The sequence below is a fragment of the Capricornis sumatraensis genome, chromosome 5, assembly GCF_032405125.1.
Source record: "Capricornis sumatraensis isolate serow.1 chromosome 5, serow.2, whole genome shotgun sequence".
Taxonomy (NCBI): Eukaryota; Metazoa; Chordata; class Mammalia; order Artiodactyla; family Bovidae; genus Capricornis; species Capricornis sumatraensis.
The window spans coordinates 107,265,325-107,287,630 of record NC_091073.1 but is presented as its reverse complement, the minus strand read 5'-3'; the positions used below and the strand labels follow the sequence as shown (position 1 = coordinate 107,287,630).

The 22,306-nt window shown below is 37.5% G+C and overlaps 1 protein-coding gene across 1 annotated transcript in view; it reads right to left on the bottom strand.

Annotated features, from left to right (window-relative positions):
• Nucleotides 1–22,306, bottom strand: part of UBN2 (ubinuclein 2) — a 56,956-nt gene that overhangs the window by 7,979 nt on the left and 26,671 nt on the right. The window contains exons 6-14 of the mRNA XM_068973330.1: nt 20,590–21,079; nt 16,520–16,590; nt 12,223–12,352; nt 10,084–10,202; nt 9,499–9,612; nt 8,765–8,908; nt 7,996–8,046; nt 5,783–5,825; nt 561–2,111 (exon numbers count right to left, since the gene is read on the bottom strand). Coding sequence (XP_068829431.1) covers nt 561–2,111; nt 5,783–5,825; nt 7,996–8,046; nt 8,765–8,908; nt 9,499–9,612; nt 10,084–10,202; nt 12,223–12,352; nt 16,520–16,590; nt 20,590–21,079 — 2,713 coding nt within the window. The remainder of the gene's footprint in view (nt 1–560; nt 2,112–5,782; nt 5,826–7,995; nt 8,047–8,764; nt 8,909–9,498; nt 9,613–10,083; nt 10,203–12,222; nt 12,353–16,519; nt 16,591–20,589; nt 21,080–22,306) is intronic.

Sequence of the window (22,306 nt, the reverse complement as noted above, 5' to 3'; positions counted from 1 at the left end):
ATTAGCCTTTTCGAAAAGATTCCTTGAATTAGGTACTCCTGTTAACTGAGAGAGAAATTTAAATGAAAAACTCATGAATGGGGGAAGTATGGTATTAACAGACTACTGATACTAATTTGACAGACAATTATATATGAACAACTGCAAAATTTATAAAAAATAATAATTTTATTCAAAAAGATACAGTTAAAGGAAAAAAATAATATGAATGTATAAATTTGATTTAAAAAGTTATGAAAGTCAACAGGAGAAAGGGACTAGGACAGGGAAAAGAAGAGACAAGCGAAGGTATGTTAAAATCCTAAGTGACTATTTTGTTCTGGACTTTGATAAGATACAGTTTTAAATTGTGTTTTTCAAGAATTTTGAAAGCAAGCATGTGATGAAAAAAAACACACCCCAACAAAAATTGTGTCCCCAAGATTATCCATCACTGTGACGTCAACATCCGTAAGTTATAAAGTATAAACAACTGACACATTGTAATAAGATCATTAAATTGACCGAGAGAGATTACACCACCTTCCGCTTCATCAGGTAAGTGCATCTGACATACGTACCTGCACACTGGCTGTTGCCGCTGAAGACCCTGAGGCAGAGGATGGTCTCTGTGGAGTAGACAACGGTTTAGTAGCACCCTGTGTTCCACTTCCTGTTCCCCCAGACAGACTAGTCCTATTAGCTCCGCTTGAGTTAAGGTTGCTACCTCTGCTGGCAGGTACATTCATTGCAATTCCACTCAAGCTATTCTTCCCAACAGTTCCAGTGGATGGTGAGTTTGTTAGCTTTGAAGGGGCCTGAAGATTTTTTGTAGACGGAAGGCCTGAAGTGCGATTCAAGGGCAGTAAATTCAAGGTGGGAGACTGTCTGCTGATGTTCATTCCACTGGGCTGTTTATGGACTGGGTTGTTACTGCTCGAGTGGCTACTCTGGGCCACTAGTGCATTTGGACTGGAAGAACTTGGGGATACAGTAGGTTTGGGAGTTGGGTTGGATTTAGAAATAAGTTTAGTCGATACTGAAGGCTTAGCTGACTGAGAGGGCTTGGGTGAGGCAGAAGGCTTAGGTGAGGGCAAGGGTTTAGGAGACGTGGCGGGTTTTGGAGATGAGGCAAGTTTTGGGGATGCAGCCATTGAGAAGGGGGACTTGAAACCCTGCGTGGAGATTTGTGACACCATCGCCTTGGCTAAATAGTTAGTGGAGGTAGTGGTGCTAGGTACTGTCCTAGAAACCAGGGAGTGGGACCCTTGAGAACCATTTCCAGGTGGGGGTGTAGATAAGGGAAGGCGGTACATAAGTGGCTTGTCTGAAGTCTTAGTAAGTGGGGATGAACAGGAAAGCTGGGGATTATTACTTAACTTCACCACTGGGTTGGTCTGTGATTTACTAATAGTTGCTTGTAATGGAGACACATAGTTCTGCTGGACAGCTGAATGCTGGTGCACCTTTGTTACTTGTGTTAAAGGAGAAGCGTCTTGGGCCTCTGATGTTCCCAGAGTATGAGAAGAGGCAGCAACCTGGGCTTGGGAAGAGGAGGAGACATGGGTCTGTGAAGAGGAAGAAGCATGAATCTGGCTTGACCTCTGCAGTCCTTGCTGAAGCAGCCTGGCTGGCAAAGGTTCTAAGGAAACTTTTGGGTTCTGAATTGAAGAACCAGCAATAAGGCCTGAAGAGATGCCAGTATGAGCTAAATCCTGGGGTTTCTTTGGTACTGGCCCCGTGTGGCCAGCAATGAGACTCGACGAATGTGCAGTCTGAGTAGAATCTAGTTTTTTGGGCGTAGCCAGTGGCAGTTTACTCATGATACTTGCTAATTTTTCTTCTCTCAGTCCTGGACGAGGTTTTGCAGTTGGCATACTTATCCTTGAGCCAGCTGGAGGGCCCTTGTTTCCATTGTTGATAACAGCTAAAGCTTCAGAAACAAGATCCAGAGCAGGTGGATGAAAGGAAAGTTCTTCATCTAGTGAGTCATCAAGGCAGATGGTCTCCTGCACTGGCGTGGAGCCAGAACTGGTAGAGGCCACGGCCGATGTGCTAGAGCTCGTTGAAGGACCACCAACTGAAGCCACCGAGGATGCAGGAGTTTTCTGGTCCTTTTTTGGACTACACTCCTAGCATAAGCAGCATTATATTGGAAAAATAAAAACAATTAATCAAAATTTACACTATTAGTTTTTAAAGGCTTAGAATTTTCATAATTCACAAGTCCCTTTGCCTTTATCTTAAGATTTTACCCATCTTATATAGTATAGTTTGCTATGATACAGATCATCACTCCCTGCTTCCTTGCATTTTGGCCTCTTTATATGCCTGTCTTACAGCTACCTACAGACAGTACATAGAGAAACCAGAACATCAAACTGGTAGATGATTCAATTCAAGCACATTTAAATTATGTTTTCTATTCATTATGGTAGAAGTCATTCATAATTTATTTCATATATATTCACTATGAGCAAGGTACTAGGCTAAGAAAACAAGAGTATTAGAAATTAAAACTCTAAATACCTAAGAGAGAATTAAGAATTTAACCTTCTTAAAATTCAAGGAAGAGATAGAATTAGAGCAGTTTAAAATACTTAAAGAGCAAAAGCATTAAAAAAGTATCTTTCTCAAGAAAAATATGAAGTACTTGACATTTTATTTTTACAATTAAGAAGAAAAAAAACTATACAAAAATCATTTCAAAGTTTTAATTAGTTTTTCAAAAAGAGACAAATCCAAATAAAACCAAAGCCTTATATATTAATTTATACCACCATAGCACTTACCTTAACTATAGTGGGGAAAGCATGGAGAAATAGTCTCTACCATCTACCTTCTAAGGTATTATGATAACAATAAATAGGAATAGTAAATTCTTATTTCTCTTAAGAATGCCACTGCACTCTCTAACTTTGTTAGCAATTTCTCTAAAACTTCTAAACAGCCCTGACTGAAAGCCTCAGTGCCTTTTAGCAGTCTGAAGTGTAGCTACATTAAGGTCAAGACTGTCTGCTAAGATGAAATGCAGATGAGACACGATGGCACTGACATACCATTCAATGAAAACTCCATCACTATAAAGAGGACAGAAACTGAGAGTGAGGGAGGGCATCAAAATAATATCGGTAGTGTTACCAGTATAAAATTGCCATTTTAAAGTAACTTCTTTATTTTTTCTTTATAAAAATAACATTTAATCCATCCAAGAGTACTGTGTAGATTTATACTGGCCAATTGTTTAGGATAAATGAGTGGAAAAAACAGGTTATTCCTTTTATATAAAATGTTAATTCAATCTGGATAAATGAATGACTGGATGGGCAGATGCATCTGGAAGGAAGGAGGGGAGGCAAGCACAGAGATCCAGAAGAAAGGAGGGCAGATGTGTACCAGAAAATAAGAAGCTTTTTTCCCTCTGTGTGAGCAGAAATTTCAGGATACTTCTGAAATTCACTTTTCTATATTGTTTGCAATTTCTCCTGTAAGCATTCCTTGTATTACCTTTATAACTGAAATAGGTATTGAAGGGGCATTAGAGCAGGAAAGAAAAATCAGAATACAGTTTTTTCCATCTAGGGAAAAGAAAAAGGTAAGTTCATCACAGAGATGAACCAAACAGAACTACCCTGGTGGTTCAGCGGTTAAGAATCTGCCTGCCCATGCAGAGGACATGGGTTTGATCCCTGGCCTGGGAAGATCTGACACACGTTGGGGGCAACTAAGCCCATGCCCTACTACTACTGGCATTAACTGCTGAGCCCTTGTGCCTGGAGCCCGTGCTCTGCAATGAGAATCCAGAGCAATGAAAAGCCCGCATACCGCAATCAAGAGTAACTCCCACTCAAAGCTACTGGAGAAAGGCTGTGCACAGCAACAAGGACCCAGTGCAGCCAAAAATAAATTTAAAAAAATTTTTTTAAAGATGAACACAACAGATAATCCCACTGTTAACACACTCGTTATCAGAGTTCTGGTAAATTTAATTGTATGTTTAAATAGATGTACCAAAAGTTAACCAACTCTTTATGGTGGGTATTAGGAGTTTAAAAATAAGTCAAATGTCAAAACGAAGCATGAACCAATAGATTTAATCAAATACTGGCTCAATATTATTTGGATTAGAAGTTAAAAGTAGGTTAACCAAGAAAAAGAAGACTACTTAATTTGTATTCAAAAAGCCTCTAACACTATTAAGTTAAGAAGACCACAGAGTAGCAAATACAGATCTTCTGCCCATAACCTCACAAGCAAAGAAACTTTATTCAAAGAGTGAAAGCTATGGGAAAAGTCTGAAATCTAAAAGGTATGGGCTTTCATTACAATTTTAATTTCAAATGATTATAGTTTTCACTTCTAGAGGTTCATCTGGTTTTTTCCATACAGCCTACAGAAAAACTCAAACTTTTTGGCCAACCCAATATACTTGGTTCAACTGTGCCTTGTCTATTTTGACGTTTTTTGCCCCCTGCTTCTACATTTTAAAATATTAAATAACTTAAGTTACTTTATGTTCTAAACATAATAAATCCATCACTTGTTGTTCTCAGGGATTCTATTGGTTGTCTCTGCTGACCCACTCATAGGAATACTTCCTCACAACATTTCCTCATGTATTCCGTATTTTCAGATGTTTGACACAGTATATATAGTGGCTAGGATTTGGCATTTTCACCACCACGACCTAGGTTCGTTTCCCAATTAGGGAAACCTTTCTTTGGGCTTCCCCAGTAGCTCAGCTGGTAAATAATCCGCCTGCAATGCAGGAGACGCCAGTCTGATTCCTGGGTCTGGAAGGTCCCCTGGAGAAGGGATAGGCTATCCACTTCAGTATTTTTGGGCTTCCCTGGTGGCTCAGATGCTAAAGAATCTGCGTGTAATGTGGGAGACCTGGGTTTGATCCCTGGGTTGGGAAGATTTCCTGGAGGAGGGCATAGCAATACACTCCAGTATTCTTGCCTGGAGAATCCCCCTGGACAGAGGAGCCTAGCAGGCTACAGTCCACGGGGTCGCAAAGAGTGGGATACGACTCAGCAACTAAGCACATGTAATAAGCCTCTGAGGTATGGGATGAGGGTACGTTATTCCAGAAAGAATGTGATTTGCCAGTGCCCTGGATTAATACTAATCTAGCAACTTTTAAGTTATTTTCTTAGCTTGAGGTTTTCCCAGATCACGCAGGTTGTATAAACTAATCCATGGAAAATTTTCAGGGAAGACTTTCCTTTCCTAATTCAGAACCAAAGCCAAAACACACAAATTTCTTAATCTTTCTACTGGTGAATGGATTTCTTTTCTAGTCCTTTTACTAAAAATGTCATCCTCTGAGAGTCCCAGGTTTATGGAGAGCTTCATTCCAATTCCCAATCTATTTAAGTCTAAGAAAATCTTATCAGCTGTGCTGTGAAAGGTGATAGAAATCAGCAATGCATCTAAGGCAACTGAAGTTTCAGTGACAGATTAATTTTCTGGCAGCTTCTCCTTTGTTTTGAGACAGGGATTTCACTCATTCAAGATCCCAGCCACGCTTTTAAATGCTATTTGTCATATTAATATTTTATCCAATATTTTTAAGTAGTACTAAGCCTTAGAATTCAACTAATGTATGTAAACTTCCCAGTGCCACAGTCATCTATTCTCCCAAATACAATGGTCCCAGGATTTTTACAATGCTTAAAAATACCCATCTTAAGAGAACAGTACCTAAATCTATGCTAACTGCCATATAACCTTTTCATCAAAAGAATGTATTTGAATAGTCACCAATTATCACTAACTAAAGATTTGGTTCAATACTCACCTTCACTTTGGGTTTAGGTGCAGGAATCACCTTTTTCTTTGCCCTAAGAGAAAAGATTAAAAAGGAGGTTATCTCAATAGCAGTTAAGTCACTCATTAGGAAATTATAACACATAATCTTGTACGTATGTAAGTATTCAGTTTATATGTGAATATACCCCAATATTTTTACTAATTTCAAGTCCTCAATTAACTACAATAAAGGTCAAACCATTAGTAAAATGCAGATGATAAAATTTTTTAAATTAAATATAATTATTAAAAATAAAAATTAAAACTCAAAACAGGCTAACGAAGCTGCCTAAAGGAGACATATTTCAAAGAATTGGTAGGAATTTGTAATTATTTATAGAAAAGAGCTTCAAGGAACTTCAAGCTCAAATGAAACCATGCTAAGAGGTTATAAATGAGATACTATTTAAAAAACAAAACAAAACAAAAAATCCTCAAGTTTTTTAAGAAAGTTATTTTTAACATAAAGAGTTCAAATAAAAAATTTCAAAGCTGACAGAAAAAGGGCAATAAAAAAATACCATGGAAGCTTAGAACACTTGTGAAGCAGTGCGAAAAAGTGAAAAGATTAAAAAACTCTTAAGGTTTCTTTACACAAGAAAGTACTCACATGTTTGCTGAATAATTAAAGGGTTGTAAAGCTAAAATTGTCTGAATATTTCTGAACACTGTCTGAATATTTCTACTTCACTAAGTTAAATTAACAAATGTCTCAATTAAAATTTTACAGTCAATCTACAACTTCATTAAGGCAACAGTAATATTCATGACTTCCAGGCCCATATTATCACACAGATTCCTACTTTCTGATACAAAACAAAACAAAAAGTTAGCCATAATAATGAGGCTACTAAAAAAAAAAAAAGACAAACTGAGGGAAAGGATCTATGTAAAACTTGTTCTAGAATTAAAGAAATAAATTATTTCCATACTTGAATTGTAATGGGATTTTAGGACTATAGGGAAATTAAAGGCCTGGAATACTGACACAAATACACATAAATGCATAAAAAAATACATTTACGCTGACCCTGGGATATGTAAACCACCTGCAACAAAGTAAACCTATAACATATAAAACCAAACTACTCCAAATTTATACCCCCAAAAACAAAAATAGCAAGATCTGAAAACCAAAGCCAACTTCAATATATCTCCGATAGTATACTAACAAAGTGTCCTTCCTAAAAGCTGTAAAAAAAATTCTATCTACTACAACTATATATAAGGAGAGGGGGAATTTTGTAACACTACCCAGACTGTTATCCAGACCTCTTAGTGAAGTACTGCACTAGAGTTGTTCAGTAACTTCTCAGTGACCTGCTAATTTTATATTTTATTAACCCTTAACACTACACTTCTAGGCTATAGAGAAGGAGCGTTAAGTTGTAATTAAAAATAGAATCCTTGAAGTCAAGATAACCAGTAGAGTGAAGTCACTCAGTCGTGTCCGACTCTTTGCGACCCCATGGACTGTAGCTTACAATGCTCCTCCGTCCATGAGATATTCCAGGCAAGAGTACTGAAGTGGGTTGCCATTTCCTTCTCCAGAGGATCTTCTCAACCCAGGGACCGAACCTGGGTCTCCCGCATTGTAGGCAGATACTTTACCATCTAAGCCACCACGAAGTCTTTTAACAAAAATATAACCACAGAAAAAACCTGCCTTTTTACTAGAGACCATTCTTTAGTAATTACATCACGAATGAAAAGATCCATTTTGGGACAGAAGGAAGGACATGAAGAGTACATTAATCTTGTGGAATAAAACACTTCGCAAGGCAAGGCTAGGTAGGATATATACAGAACTGTAGTGGAAAGCAGGAGGCTAACAGATTACCTTTGTAGATGGTCATTAAGAGGAAAAGAAAAAGGATACAGAAGAACTGGAGGGCAGACTGTCTAGGAACAAAGGAAACCACTGAAGCCTTCCTATTTAAATGGCTTCTCACCACCAGATTTCAAGCCAACATATTACATTACGGATTCAAATTTTTAGAGACCAGCCTGAGAAGTTTTTAAATAGAGAAATGTGTCCTTAGGTCTAGAGAGTCAACAGTTAAAATGATTTTTTTTTAAAGCTGTGTTAAGACAGATTGTATGTTTAAGTCCTATTTTACCTAGCATTTAATGAATATTTTGTTTTCTAAATATAATGTGAATAAAAATAAATGAAGAAATCTGGGGTCTGCATTTACTCACGGAGCAGAAGTAAGATGATTATGTACGCTCCGACTTTCCTTAAAAAGCATTCTGGAAAAATTAAAAAAACACAGTTATTTTTCCATAGCAGACAATAACAGGATAATCATTTTGTCATTTTAATCATTTGATACTCAACAGGCTACTACTTCCTATTTACCAAATAAAGACTTACAATGGTACAGTAAATTCAATAACCTATATTATGCAAAATTTTGTATTACCTCTTTATTTAAATCTTTTAACAGATTTCTGTTGATTTAAGATGAACACTTTTGGATGACAGGTTGAGACAACCAGGCCTATTGATTTTAACATTCTACATTTAACTCTTTAAACTGAGCTACCCTGAGTTTTTGAGATACCACTCTACACTGACTATATTTTCAATAGAAGTAAGGCTGTGCCTCTTTTTCTGCAGTCTAAATCTTGTATTCAGTTACTTATCTTAAAGATACCCATATAAAGTCCCCCTTCCCAAAGTTCATAACCTTCTTCCCCCCTCCCTTTTTCTCTATTAGGAAGATTTAGGTGTAAAGAAGAAAAAGTGGTCAGTTAAAGAGAATCACTTCTACGTTTATCTCTATGTCCATATGACTTTTTTCTTTTAAGTGAATGAAGCTTTCAGAGTAGGCATCATCTGAGATGACTTACAAAATGTTAAACACACTAGGTTCTTAGGAAAATGAATGTAATGTGTGTGTATATATGTGTCTTTAACAACAGCAATAAGAGAGTAAAATAAAATCTAGGATGTCACATTTCTTACCTTGCCTGCATCCAGCCCTTAGGCCACAATGGTTTCACCTCTGTCTCCATAAAGGATTTAAGATAATCCTCAGCAGACTGGCTTTTATTTGGCTCTAACTCATAGCATCCCAATTTGATCTCAACAAGGTTACATAACAAAGTTCTAAACAGATTAAAAATATATATTTATATATAAATCTGACTGCAAACTGTAGAAAATTAAGCTTGAAACAGATGTTTTAAAAAGCACACAAATCTGATAGCAATAATAAAGAATATTATCTGAAGAATTCAGAAGATGACATGAAGATAAATAATTTCTAACATACATCATTCAGTGCACTATAGCCAAATCCCCAGTATGAGATAATTCCCTTTGGTACCTTTAATCCAGGCACCAAAGTTTAAAAGGGGTAGTCCTACAACTAAACCCTCTACTCAGAGTACAGAAATACTGGTAAGAAAGATGACGCGTTACACGAACACACTGAGTACTTCACCTCTGAAACCAGTATGACTTACTCAGTAAGATTAGTTTATGAAAACCACTATATGAAAATAAAAGTGACAGAACTCTATGGATATTAGAACTAAATTAATTTCTCTTGAATAAAATTTTCCTACACACTAACTTTTGGTTGCTTCTAATCGAGTTTTCCATTTACTATAGAGTCTTTTTTAATGAGAAACCGTAAACACTGTACTTCTGCATTATCTATTTGGTTGAAAGTGAAGGTTTTCGTTAAACCTTACCTAATGGTGTCATCCCAGTGGAATTTCTTCCTTGGTCCTATCACACGTTTCCCTGGTTTCTCCTCGTCATCTTCCTCGGACCCATTTTTTTCTCGTTCTTCATCTGTATGAAACCTAAAAATGGAAAACACTTTATGCAGCAAAGTGGTAACCCAACATTGCTATAATATGCTCCTTGGATACTTGTTGAATTGCTTCAAAGACAGGGTAAATAAGGAATTTAACTTTCCACATAGTACTTTGAATTTGAAGTGCATTATATAGCACTCTGGTATATAAGGTCTTTAAATTCTAATATAAAGGCATGAACACTTATCTTTTGTATCTAACTGCAACCAGTCAAGTAGGTCAACCTGTAAAATGTCTTACCAGTGTCAGCTCTAGCTTTGATCACACTCATACACAACATCAAAAGATCTTTTGCCTTTTACCCCAAAGCAACTGAGTGGGAAGTGATTGACCATTTAGAAAATATTCAATTATACCACTCTAGTGGTTTATGTGGATTTCTACTTAAGACCAATCCCTAACAGCAACAACTATTTCTCAAGTGCAATAGCCAGTCCAATTAAAAGAGGTACATACTTGGCACACTTAGCCTGATTACGAGCCTGGCAGTCCTCCTGGTATTTAAATAGCTGTTCAGGCATGACATTGCTGACAGCCAGTTTCAGCTTTTGCAGAGGTTCTCTTAAACGATCATCCTGAGGGAAAAAAAACTAAAAGTTTTTTCAAGCATATTTACATAGCCTATTTTGTAAGCAGATACTCAAAAGATGAAATCTGGGTTTTAGATATTGATCACACAATAGCATACTCAAATACAGACATTTCTTCTACAACGCTGACTTCTCATAATGTACACTAGATATAAAATTAGGATAACCATACTTCTCAGACAGCCAAATAGAGTCCCAGTTTTTGCCTGTTCAGTTCAGTTCAGTCGCTCAGTCATGTCCGACTCTTCACGACCCCATGAATCGCAGCACGCCAAGCCTCCCTGTCCATCACTTACTCCCGGAGTCCACCCAAACCCATGTCCACCGAGTTGATGATGCCATTCAACCATCTCATCCTCTGTCATCCCCTTCTCCTCCTGCCCTCAATCTTTCCCAGCATCAGGGTCTTTTCAAATGAGTCAGCTCTTCGCATCAGGTGGCCAAAGTACTGGTGTTTCGGCTTCAACATCAGTCTTTCCAGTGAACACCCAGGACTGATCTCCCTTAGGATGGACTGGCTGGATCCCCTTGCAGTCCAAGGGACTCTCAAGAGTCTTCTCCAACACCACAGTTCAAAAGCATCAATTCTTCGGTGCTCAGCTTTCCTCACAGTAAACTCTCACGTCCATACATGACCACTGGAAAAACCACAGCCTTGACTAGACGGACCTTTGTTGGCAAAGTAATGTCTCTGCTTTTTAATATGCTGTCTAGGTTGGTCATAACTGTCCTTCCATTTGCCTGTTGCCTCAGCATAATTAATAGTGTTCAATTACATTCTTAAAAGTACTCCATGTTTGGGCAGTAAATTATATGGACACTTTAAATGTAATAAAATGATTAAATAGTGACCAAAATCTAATAAAAATAAAACACAAATATTACTAACAAGCATTTTACTTATTTCATGCATACCAATTAATATTGCAGCACACATGACAGTGTTTGCTATAAAATATCATTCTTAAAAATGCAAATCCAGTATCATGGTTTCTTGATGATCTTAAGAATTACATAGTTGAGACTATCTGCCTGGGAAAACATCAAGTATCCATCAACAGTTAAATGAATAAATTAACTAAAATATATTCATAGAATGGAACACTGTACGCACAGCAGTAAAAATGGAGTCTCACTACACGTAAAGACAGATAAACCTGAAATGCATAATCTTGAGTGTAAATAAGCAAGCTAAAGAAGAAAACAGACACTCTTTCTCCATTTATATGAAGCTCAAAAACATGCAAACCACACAATATGTTTAGGGATACAAAGGTACATAATTATACCACATGAAGAAAAGCAAGGGTTAGATAAATGTCTTCTTCCATAGCTAACATTCCACAGTCCAGGAAATCTGAGACCTAGAATAAATTTCATTTGTTCATTAACCTGCTTGAACTGAGAAAGAACTATAGTTTCTCAATTCAAAGGAACCATTTGATTAATGGAAGTATACAACCTGTAACAGAATTCCATGCCAAAAGCAGAATTAGGGTCGAAAGGATGGAAAGGACTTGGATCTGGCCCAATGTATGGAAGAACTTCCTGATATTGTAATGAAACACTTAGAAGGGTTGTAGTGGAAAAGAACCTAGCAAAACACGGATGATTACAATGAATAATCTTTGAGTTTACATGCAACCCTGTGATTTTTTCCATTGGTCTTCATGCCTATGTGAGTAAGTATATCTATATAGGTCTATTTCGGGAATAAGAAAATTGAGTGACACATGTCAGGTTATTTGTTGAAGATAAAGTTGTGTCAGCTGTGGAAGGAAGTTATTTACCTCATCCAGGAAGCATTAGAAAACATTATTTCTCATTGAAACTTATCAATTGTTGAAAAGCAATTGTATCCCAGGCCTTAAAAAGAACATTCTATGGTTATTAAATATATATACTATGACTATACAGCAATTAATATGCAAAAGCAGCAAACAGAAACCAGTCTCTTTACAGGTTCTAAAACCCCAGATGCAGTTATTATTGTTCCTCTTCTTACCTGGACATTGAGATGTAACTTCTTCAGACGTTTTACCAGTGTTTCTTTATTGCATGGCACAAAAGCTTCAAGGTGGGAGTAGACACCACTACGAATGACAGGGCCTAGTTCCTGCAGCTGTAACTCAATGCTGACCAAAAACAATAACAAATATGTAGTAGAAAATTTCTTTTAGGTAGTAACAAACAGGCAAGGAGACAGAGGCAGATTCTTTTCTCATTTTATACTTCCCTGATTTTCTGGACAGCATTGTTCAAGTAAAAAAATAAAAAAACCCAACATAAATAACTATGCTATAAAAAAATTTCAATGAATCTAGTTTAAGAGTAGAATTCATAACCCTAAACAAGATGGCAAATAATTTGCTTTCTTTTTTTAAGTATAGCCATTTACAACATTGTGTTAGTTTCAGTTATACAGGAAAGTGATTTAGTTTTATATATATACTTTTTTCAGATTCTTTTCCACTATAGGTTATTATGAGATATTTAATATAGTCCCCTGTGCTATACAGTATCTTTATCTATTTTATATATCATCATCATGTTAGTCACTCAGTTGTGTCCGACTCTTTGCAACTCCATAGACTGTAACCTGCCAGGCAAAGAATTCTCCTTGGGACTGTAGCCAGCAAGGCATGGAATTCTCCAGGCAAGAATACTGGAGTAGGTAGCCATTCCTTTCTCCAGGAGATAACCCCAACCCAGTGACTGAACCCAGGTCTCCTGCATTGCAAGCATATTCTTTACCATACAGCAGTGTGTATCTGTTAATCCCTAAATTCCTGGAAACTCTCTGGCAGTCCAGTGGTTAGAACTCCATGCCTCCACTGCAGGGGGCAAAAGTTTGACCCCTGATCGGGGCCCTAACATCCCGCAAGCCACACAACATGGCCAGAAAAAAGTCCTTAACTCCTAATTTACTCCCCTCCCATGCAAATAATTTTTGGGGGGGATCTTTTATTTTTAATTGGAGGATAACTGCTTTACAACGTTATGTTGGTTTCTGCTGTACAACACCACCACGTGAATCAGCTATAACCAAATAACTTCCTAATGATAGGGATACAGTCTCCATCTTTGCATAAAGCAAAGGAACTCCACTATTAACCAAAAACTCATTTCATCAAAGAGATTTCATAATTCTCCTCACCACCCTGCAGCCGCTATACTAGAGTTACAATTTCCATAAGTTCTGAGTAAATTTTCCTTAAAGGTGTTTGAAAAAACTACAGATTCAGAAGAGGCTACAAACACAGATTGTTTTATCCATCTTTTATTGGCCTTATTGTGCCTCCACTGAACAAGCTAGGTATTTATTAGTCTACTCAATATATTCTAATTCTCCAGTTCCTAAAGGGTATTTAGCCAAATAGTTGCTTAAAAAAAAAAGATTTTGTAACAGCCACCATATTCTTAGCAGGACAGGTCTATAATAAACAGTTGAGATTTCTTTAAGATGGAAGACATTATATCTGGCAGCTGCTACTGTAGAAAGGTGAGAACAGATGTTAATTTGAAGGCCAAGACCAAACTGGGGCCCTTGGTAGCAAATTATGTCCAAATCATCATGTTCTTCTATAGGAGAAGGTGCTGACAGACTTAAATACTTTCATAAATGTAGGTGCATCCAAAGATTCAATTAACAGCTTTTGGAGAAAAAAAGAAACCAGAAAGCCTGCCAGATCAAATGTACCTAACACTTACAATATACACTGCAATTTCAGAAACAATGAAACGTGGAAAACTAACTATACGCCTTAGAATGGACAGTGTAAAATTTTCAGTATTAGAGAAGCCAACCCAATAAAGAAATAAATGAGCAGAAGTTTAAGACCTACTAGAGCCAGAGGGTCAAACGCAGAGGTACATATGGAAGATAACCACTATGGTCATAAGTTCTGTGTGTAAACATTTGGCTAAATAATGTGGTTAGAACTTATTAAAAGTCTAGACTCTGAGTAGGAGGCATTTTAGGCTTGTCCCATTATAAAAAGTTAGTTAAAGCTTAAAATAAAACAGAAACTCCAAACAGAAAGAGATTCCAAGTAAGAACACATTAAATCAATGACTTATAAAAATTAGTGGTTTCCAAAGAGGGGGCAACTCAGAAACTGGAAGCACTGACTCTGCTCCCAAGCCCCTGCTAAGTCGCTTCAGTCGTGTCCGACTCTGTGTGACCCCATAGATGGCAGCCCACTAGGGTTAGCCCCGTCCCTGGGATTCTCCAGGCAAGAACACTGGAGTAGCTTGCCATTTCCTTCTTCAATGCATGGAAGTAAAAAGTGAAAGTAGGGAAAAATTAGAGAAAAGGATTAACCCTAGAGGTTACTGACTATACTGGTCTATCCCAAACAGATACAAATTCATATCGGAGAGCAGTTTAAGTACACATCCCTCACATATATACTTTAATATTTTTTTCTAAGAATTCCAATCTTTTAGTATATGCTGCTGCTAAGTCACTTCAGTTGTGTCCAATTCTGTGCAACCCCGTAGACAGCAGCCCGCCAGGCTCCCCCGTCCCTGCGATTCTCCAGGCAAGAACACTGGAGTGGGTTGTCATTTCCTTCTCCAATGCATGAAAGTGAAAAATGAAAGTGAAGTCGCTCAGTCATGTCTGACTCTTAGCAACCCCGTGGGCTGCAGCCCACCAGGCTCCTCCGTCCATGGGATTTTCCAGGCAAGAGTACTGGAGTGGGGTGCCATTGCCTTCTCTGCTTTTAGTATATGGGGATGACTAAAATTTATCTGAAAAAATTCATGCAATTACTACCCCCAAATAATCATGTATCATATGCCCTTAGACAATCAGTACAGAGAAATAAGGGATGTTTGTTCAGGAAAGTGTAAGAAGACAAGAGAGCATAAGAAAGTTACTAAAAGGGAAAAAAATTCAAAGCCTGAACACTAAGGCTTGTAGAATTACAGGCACACTCTCTGTGAAATAAAAAAATAAATAGGCCCAAAAAAAGACTAGAGGATTTGTTTTAAGACAGACATGGCAGGAATCAACAGGGAAGCCTTAACTGGTATTCTGTTTACTTGAGATGTTATGTCCCAAGTATGACCTTTTGATTCTCAAAGAGAGAAAAAGAGTTGTCCCCTTAATAGAAGAGTAAAATAAAAAAAAGACTGTCTCAGTCACAGGAAAAAGACCTAATCTAGTAAACTTGGGCTATTAGGTAAAAAGAAAAAGAGCTAGTCAGATCCCTGATCCTGGAATCTGGGGCAGCTGTGATGAGTAATGGTTACACTGGTTACTGAATTTAAGGTTTAGAGGAGAGCTAAGTAAAAGGAGGTGGCACTGACAGGAAGCATTTGCAAGCAAACTGAGTAAATCTGAAAACCCCTGGCTAAAATAAATAATAGGAACAAGAAATTCCTCAGTCTCCATGCTAGCAGCATACTAGGTTATGTGTTTTATGAGTCCATGGGACCAAAAAGATTTTTTTAAGTACTTCATTAATTAAAAGTTATCAAAACCAGTAAACCAATTCATCTTTTATATCTCATGAGAAACTGTCTTCATTATACATTTAAAAGACAGGAATCACAGTATTGGAAACATTGCCTCGTTTCTATATATATGATGCTACTAAACCACCAAAAGTAGGCATAATCATTTTCATCAGAAAGGAATTTACTGCTTTCCCCAGGACCACTTCTCTTTTGCCCATTTCTGTCTGTAGCCAATTATATACTCAATTTCTGGAACCATGGTCAAAATTTATAAGGCAACAGGTTTACAAATACAGCTTAGTTGACAACAATCTTAGAACCTGTAATTTCACTAACATCAAATTCTACCTAAGGGTGAAGAGCATCACTAATTTAAATACTGTTTGTATCACACACCAGCTTTTACCCTTTCCTTTCCATCTGTCTTCTCTACACTGCCTCCATCCTATCCCATAACAACGATTCTTCGTTAAAACATCTACTTTCCATTTGGATATAAAATGTTTGTGTGAATTTTAATGTAAACAATCAGAGACGTCTCAAAAAGATATCTTCACATAACATGACAAAGACTGCATTTAAACGTAGGATAACATTCAATCCATACAGTAGTCACTTGCTCTGGCGGTTTTCACATTGGAAGCTTTGATTATCATAAGGGGTCACTGTACACAGACACATAGTTTTGCTAAGAAACTTAATCACACATGTTGTGAGGCCAAAAGGAAAGAGCTAAGGCCTGAGACTAACCAAAAAGCAGCATCTGCACCTCAAAGGTCTACCATATTTCTCAAAGAATTCTTACGGTTTTTTAATCAAAGAAGAAAATTACTTACTCCAGAAGAATATTATTCATATCCTGTGTAAAGAATTTTTTCCTTCCTTCTTCATCAAAAAGTTTGGCAGCCTACAGAAACACAAAATTGTCAATATAACTCTCAATAAACACATTTGTTTCCATATCTATTTACTTTAGAATAAGCTCCTTGAGGGCAGGGCTAGGATTAGTTCCACTTCACATCCCAGCTATTACCTGGTGTGACAGACAATTAAAGGGTGCTGAAACAAAATTTGGCATACGTAACATTCTTTCCTAATTTTACGTCTGTATTTCATTTTTCTGAATTTTTCCAAATTCAATAAGTTATACCTGTAAGATTTTTTAGTGCTATGGGTGTCTTGCGTATTTTGAATATGTTAGTTTTATTTATTCTTTCTGTTATCCAAGATAACAGAAAGCAGCTGTCTCACTTTTTACTAGACAATATTGTCTAACAATATGTCTGATATTCTATATACTGTACACATTACCATGTTTAATCTTCGTAACAGCCAGTGACACTGGTATTATAGCTCCCATTTTACAAACAAGGAATCTAAATCTTACAGAAGTTACATGATATGCCCCCAAATCACACTGCTAGTAAGTGGTGGATCCAGGACTCAGACCAGAAGCTTTCTGACTTCAACTGTATAATACTGTGACTCTGTACAAAGATACTCAGCCTCTGCAGCCAGTCTGTGAAGTGAAAGTCACTCAGTCATGTCCAATTCTTTGAGACCCCATGGACTACACAGTCCATAGAATTCTCCAGGCTAGAATACTAGAGTGGGTAACCTTTCTCTTCTCCAGGGCATCTTCCCGACCCAGGGATCGAACCAAGATCTCCCCTATTGCAGGCAGATTCTTTACCACCTGAGCCACAAGGGAAGCCCCGCAGCCAGTCTGGGTTCCACTTAATTACTAACAATGAAAAAACTGGCCATGATCATTACCAAGAGATAAGCAAAAATCAATTCAACGAAGATAAGAATGATATTTTCATCACTGTGTCTCTTAACCAGTTTACCAGAAACAAAAAGTATGCAACCAGTACACTGCCATAAGTGAAACTTACCAGGGAAATCACAAAAGACAGCTTATCTTAAGACACTTGAGTTGTAAAACATCCTGATCCAATAATCTGAGCAAGAAACATGCTGACTCTGTCAACTTTGTTGATAATTTTACACTGTTTGACAACCTCACATGCTATAAATAGATGAAGACAATTTTGGGGATGTGCCTCAGCATTTCTTAGAAAGGAGGAAGACTGGGTATGTGTAGGGAGAAGAAATATAGGAAGAAAGCCAGAATGAAAACTAAACTTTCAAGAGGCTGAATAGTGGAAGAATGCTACAAAGTGAGAAAAGAACTACAAGAAGAAAGTCCTTATCAGACAGAGGTGAGCACTGTAGGCAATGATGAATCCTTACTTCCTGAGGAAAAAATACAACTCCTATTTGAAAGACAAAATATGGAGAATTTACAGATACTAGCAAATGAAATGAATCTTCTTACTGATCATTTCTTAAGAGGTTAGAAAGTAGCTGTTTCAGTGCTGCCATGGCTACTACAGAAAGGGTTTTAGTATATGAGATATGCCAGCGCCCGACAAAGCTGAAACACACTCACTGCCAACCAGTTTTGTTTATTAAGTGGGAAAGAATGGTACACAACACAGTGGACAGAGTGCAAGTTATATAAAGCTTGACAGTCCTCCCTTTCAATTCTGACTTTGCATCACGGCTTAGCCACTTCCACTCAGGGCACTGTCTCCTCAACAGTAACTGGGGTCCTGTGAAGTTGTGGGTCCCAGGAGCACTACACTCAGTGCAGGGTATAGGTATTTGCTAATAACTATTTGCTATTTCTTAATAATAATAGCTGTTATTATTAATTACATGTTGAAAAACCTGGATTACATCCCTAGCACTTTTATATTTAAACCATCAAAGAAACCAAAGATTTTAGGGGCAATACGCAATGGCAAAAAGCACGTACCTTGGAGTCAGGTGAACCCTTGTGTTTAAATTAGGGCTCCACCACTTACTAGTTGTGGGGCCTGACCAAGCTACTTAATCTATTTCCACTTAAGTTTGTTAACCATAAAAAGGAAACAATGCCTATACTTCATACAGTGGTTAAGAAGATTAAATAAAAAAACTATATGATGATAAGCATAGAAAATAGCAAGAATGAAAAAACAAAGGAGGGGGAGGGAATAAAACAGAATATAAAAGAAAATGACAGAATAAAGATTATGTCATAATCATTGTAACAGCTGTAGGTAAGATAAAATCCTAAAGAGAATCTTAAACAAATGAACTCAAAAAAGAGCTAAAATGAAGGGAAATGATGGGAAAAGCTATTCCATGCAAAAATAAAGAGAAAGGAATCCACAGTAAAATCGGACAATACTGAATTTGCAGTAAGAAACATTAACAGCACAGACAGGGCCATCTTCAAATGATACACATCCAACAGAGATCTAGCCAGCAAGAACTGTATGGGCCAACAAACAACACAGCATAGACATAAAGCAAAAATTATGGTAATGCAAGTCATAACCTAAGAAACACTGGCAATGAGATACTTGAACACACTTCTGTAAGTCCTGAACTAACAAATTACCTTAAAATTAGTAAAAATTTTAGAGAATTTAATAACCGATGAGCTCAGAAGAAATGCTAAAGAACAAAAAATAGAAAAAGAATAAAATTGATAATTAGAATCCATGAGTCACCTGTTGGAAAAATTAGATAGATCTCTTGCTCCCCTAATCAGATACTTAAAATTTAGAAAGAGTTAAGAGAAATAAATACAACATGGAGACGATTAATAAATTTACAATGTGATTTAAATGGCTACTATAACCCTAGAAGAGACAAGTTATAGGATACACTTCTGTTAACAATGATTTGCTTCCCTGGTGGCTCAGAGATTAAAGCGTCTGCCTGCAATGCGGGAGACCTGGGTTTGATCCCTGGGTCGGAAAGATCCCCTGGAGAAGGAAATGGCAACCCACTCCAGTATTCTTGCCTGGAGAATCCCATGGACAGGATTATTTTATTTAATAATTATTTTTATTATTTAATATGTTTAATAATCACAATAATTATTTTTAATAACAACATATTTGCAAATGCATGAAATAAAATCCAGAAAAATAAGTAGTTTAATGGTGGTTGTCCCATACTGGGGGTGGAAAATGTCTGATTATCAGGTATGTTTCCCTCCCTAAGTGAAAAATACAACTTATATTGAATATATAACTTCTGTAATCAGGGAAAAAAAAATAAAAAAGAGGACTAAAAACATGGCATGGGTTTAGACAAACATGCCAAAGTAGTAACAAAAAAGGGAGGGGGCATTTTAAGCTATGTTTGGAACACTTTAAGTCAAAATAGTATCTCCCTGAGATTAAAGAAAAAAGTGTACTCACATACCTGAATCTGCAACTGAACAGAGATTATGTATCCAAGTCAATCGGCAGAGGAATCCATTGTGAAACGCTAAAAGCTCAACTCTTAAAAGTCTGTCTAGTGAGAACACAATGTGCACTTATGAAAGCTGATGAGTGGGTCAGGACTAGCTGCTAAAATCAACTGTAGAATAACTAGTAGTCAACATAGTTGGACCAAGTTCAGGTACACTTATTTGCTCCTACCTTCCCTGTATTTTCTTTGCCAGGCTATGTAAGCCAATAAAAATTATATTTATGAAAATTATATGGAAAAATATGATTAAGTGAGGTAATAAAACAATGAACTGTATCCATGTCACGTGTGCATTTGTGTTCAATCACTCAATCACTTCCGACTCTTTGCAATGCCCTGGACTGTAGCCCACCAGGTCCCTCTGTCTATGGAATTTTCCAGGCAAGAATACTGGAGTGGGTTGCCATTCCCATGTTATAACTATACCTAAAAAGGCTATGCACAGATCCAATGCTTAAAAGGAAATATAGAAAATAAAGTTACTTAAAAGTATGTTAGGGTTACAGGTTATTATTTTTGCTTGAAAATAAGTATTTATTGCTATGTTTATGCAGTAAACAAAAAACAAGAGAATTATCACACTTACTACACGGAGGTCTTCAATACGTTTTTCAAGGAGGACAGGCAGACCCTCTGGGAGTGTAGGTACCACCTTGGGCATAACTTGAGAGGCATAGGTTGGCTGGGTGGTGTTTCCATTCTCTCCCCCTGACTCCGAGAGGGGGCTACCATTAGAAGCAGCATCCAGTAATCTGTCAAAGTCGAAATCATCTAGCATTTCTAGGGCATTTTCAGCTTCCTGAAATAGTTCATGTTCGTTTGTGCTAACAAAGATGGGGAGGTCCGGATCAGCACTATTCAGATTCAGGTCCGAGACATCATTTCCCAACGCTACAGCAGCAGAGGGGGGTTTATTCAGAGAGGAGGTTGAGAAGTTCACTGGGGTTTTAGGGTTAGATTCCTTCTTTAATGCATCCTTCTCTTTCTGAAATTTTCTTATCATGGCAGCTAGAGAAAGAGAATCTTTATAACGTTTCTTCTTTTTTTCAGATTTGTGTGAATTTAGAGCCATAACTCTGTGAAGAAAATAGTGATCAGTTAGGCTATGTATGATTTTAAAGGTTAAAACCCCATGGAAATAAGGAGGCATAGAGTTAAAGTAACATCATCTTCATCATCTGGACTGTCATTTATGAAAGGCAGATGGGTAAATGGCCATTAGAGTGAATAAAATGAAAGGGATAAAGTCAACAGAAATAAACAACACTGAATAGAGCTCTGGTTTATTAAGTATACAAAGTTAGGGAATTCCCTCTGGTCTAGTGGTTTAGGACTCTGAGCTTTCACTGCCAAGGGTGCAGGTTTGATCCCTGGTCAGGGAATTGAGATCCCGCAAGTCAAAAAAAAAAAAAAAGAAAAAAAGGAAAGTATATGAACTTAAACTTCTACACCTTTTGGAATATTCTTTCTTTGCCACATCTATAAAGTAGTCACCTAAAGAATTAATGAAGTAAAGAACTGCACTTTTGCTGAAAACAGAGCTGACTTTAATAACCAGAGAAGCCTACACAGTACACCTTCAAACTGGCGCCCCAGGCGGTTCGTGCTACCAACTCCCCAAGGAATGCAAAGTCCTCTGTGTCAGTCTGTGAGCCTCCATTCATCACCATGTCATCTATTCAGAACTCATTCCGTCTGCTACTACCTTCTGATCCTTTTTCACTTTCCATTTCTCTCTGAGGGTGTCATATAGATACATGTAATTTTCAGTGACAACTTTCTCCCTGTGGGGATTATAAGGAAAGGGTGGTCTTGGTTTAGCCATCAGTTTCTCTAAAAAATCTTTTCGAATTTCATTGGCTTATATGCTTCTATGTGCACTATAGAAACTAAAAATGATGATTAATGCTTTGAAGGTAGGCCAGTGTTTCATTTCATACTATTATATATCCAAAACCCAGACAGTGTCTGGTATGCAGGAAGTATGTTTGTCGCTCAGTCGTGTCCAACTCTTTTGTGACCCCACTGACTGTAGCCTGCCAGGCTCCTGTGACCATGGGATTTCCCAGGCAAGAATACTGGAGTGGGTTGCCACTTCCTTCTTCAGGAGATCTTCCCGACCCAGGGACTGAACCTGCGTCTCCTGCGTTGGCAGGTGGATTCTTTACCACTGCGCCACCTGGGAAGCTCAATCTCACGTATAGGAGGGGCTAAATACGTCCTTACATTAACTCTTGAGATTTTCAGAGTCCCAAATTCAGATGTACCTCTTCCTCTGCTAAGGAGGGGAGAAAAATCCAGCC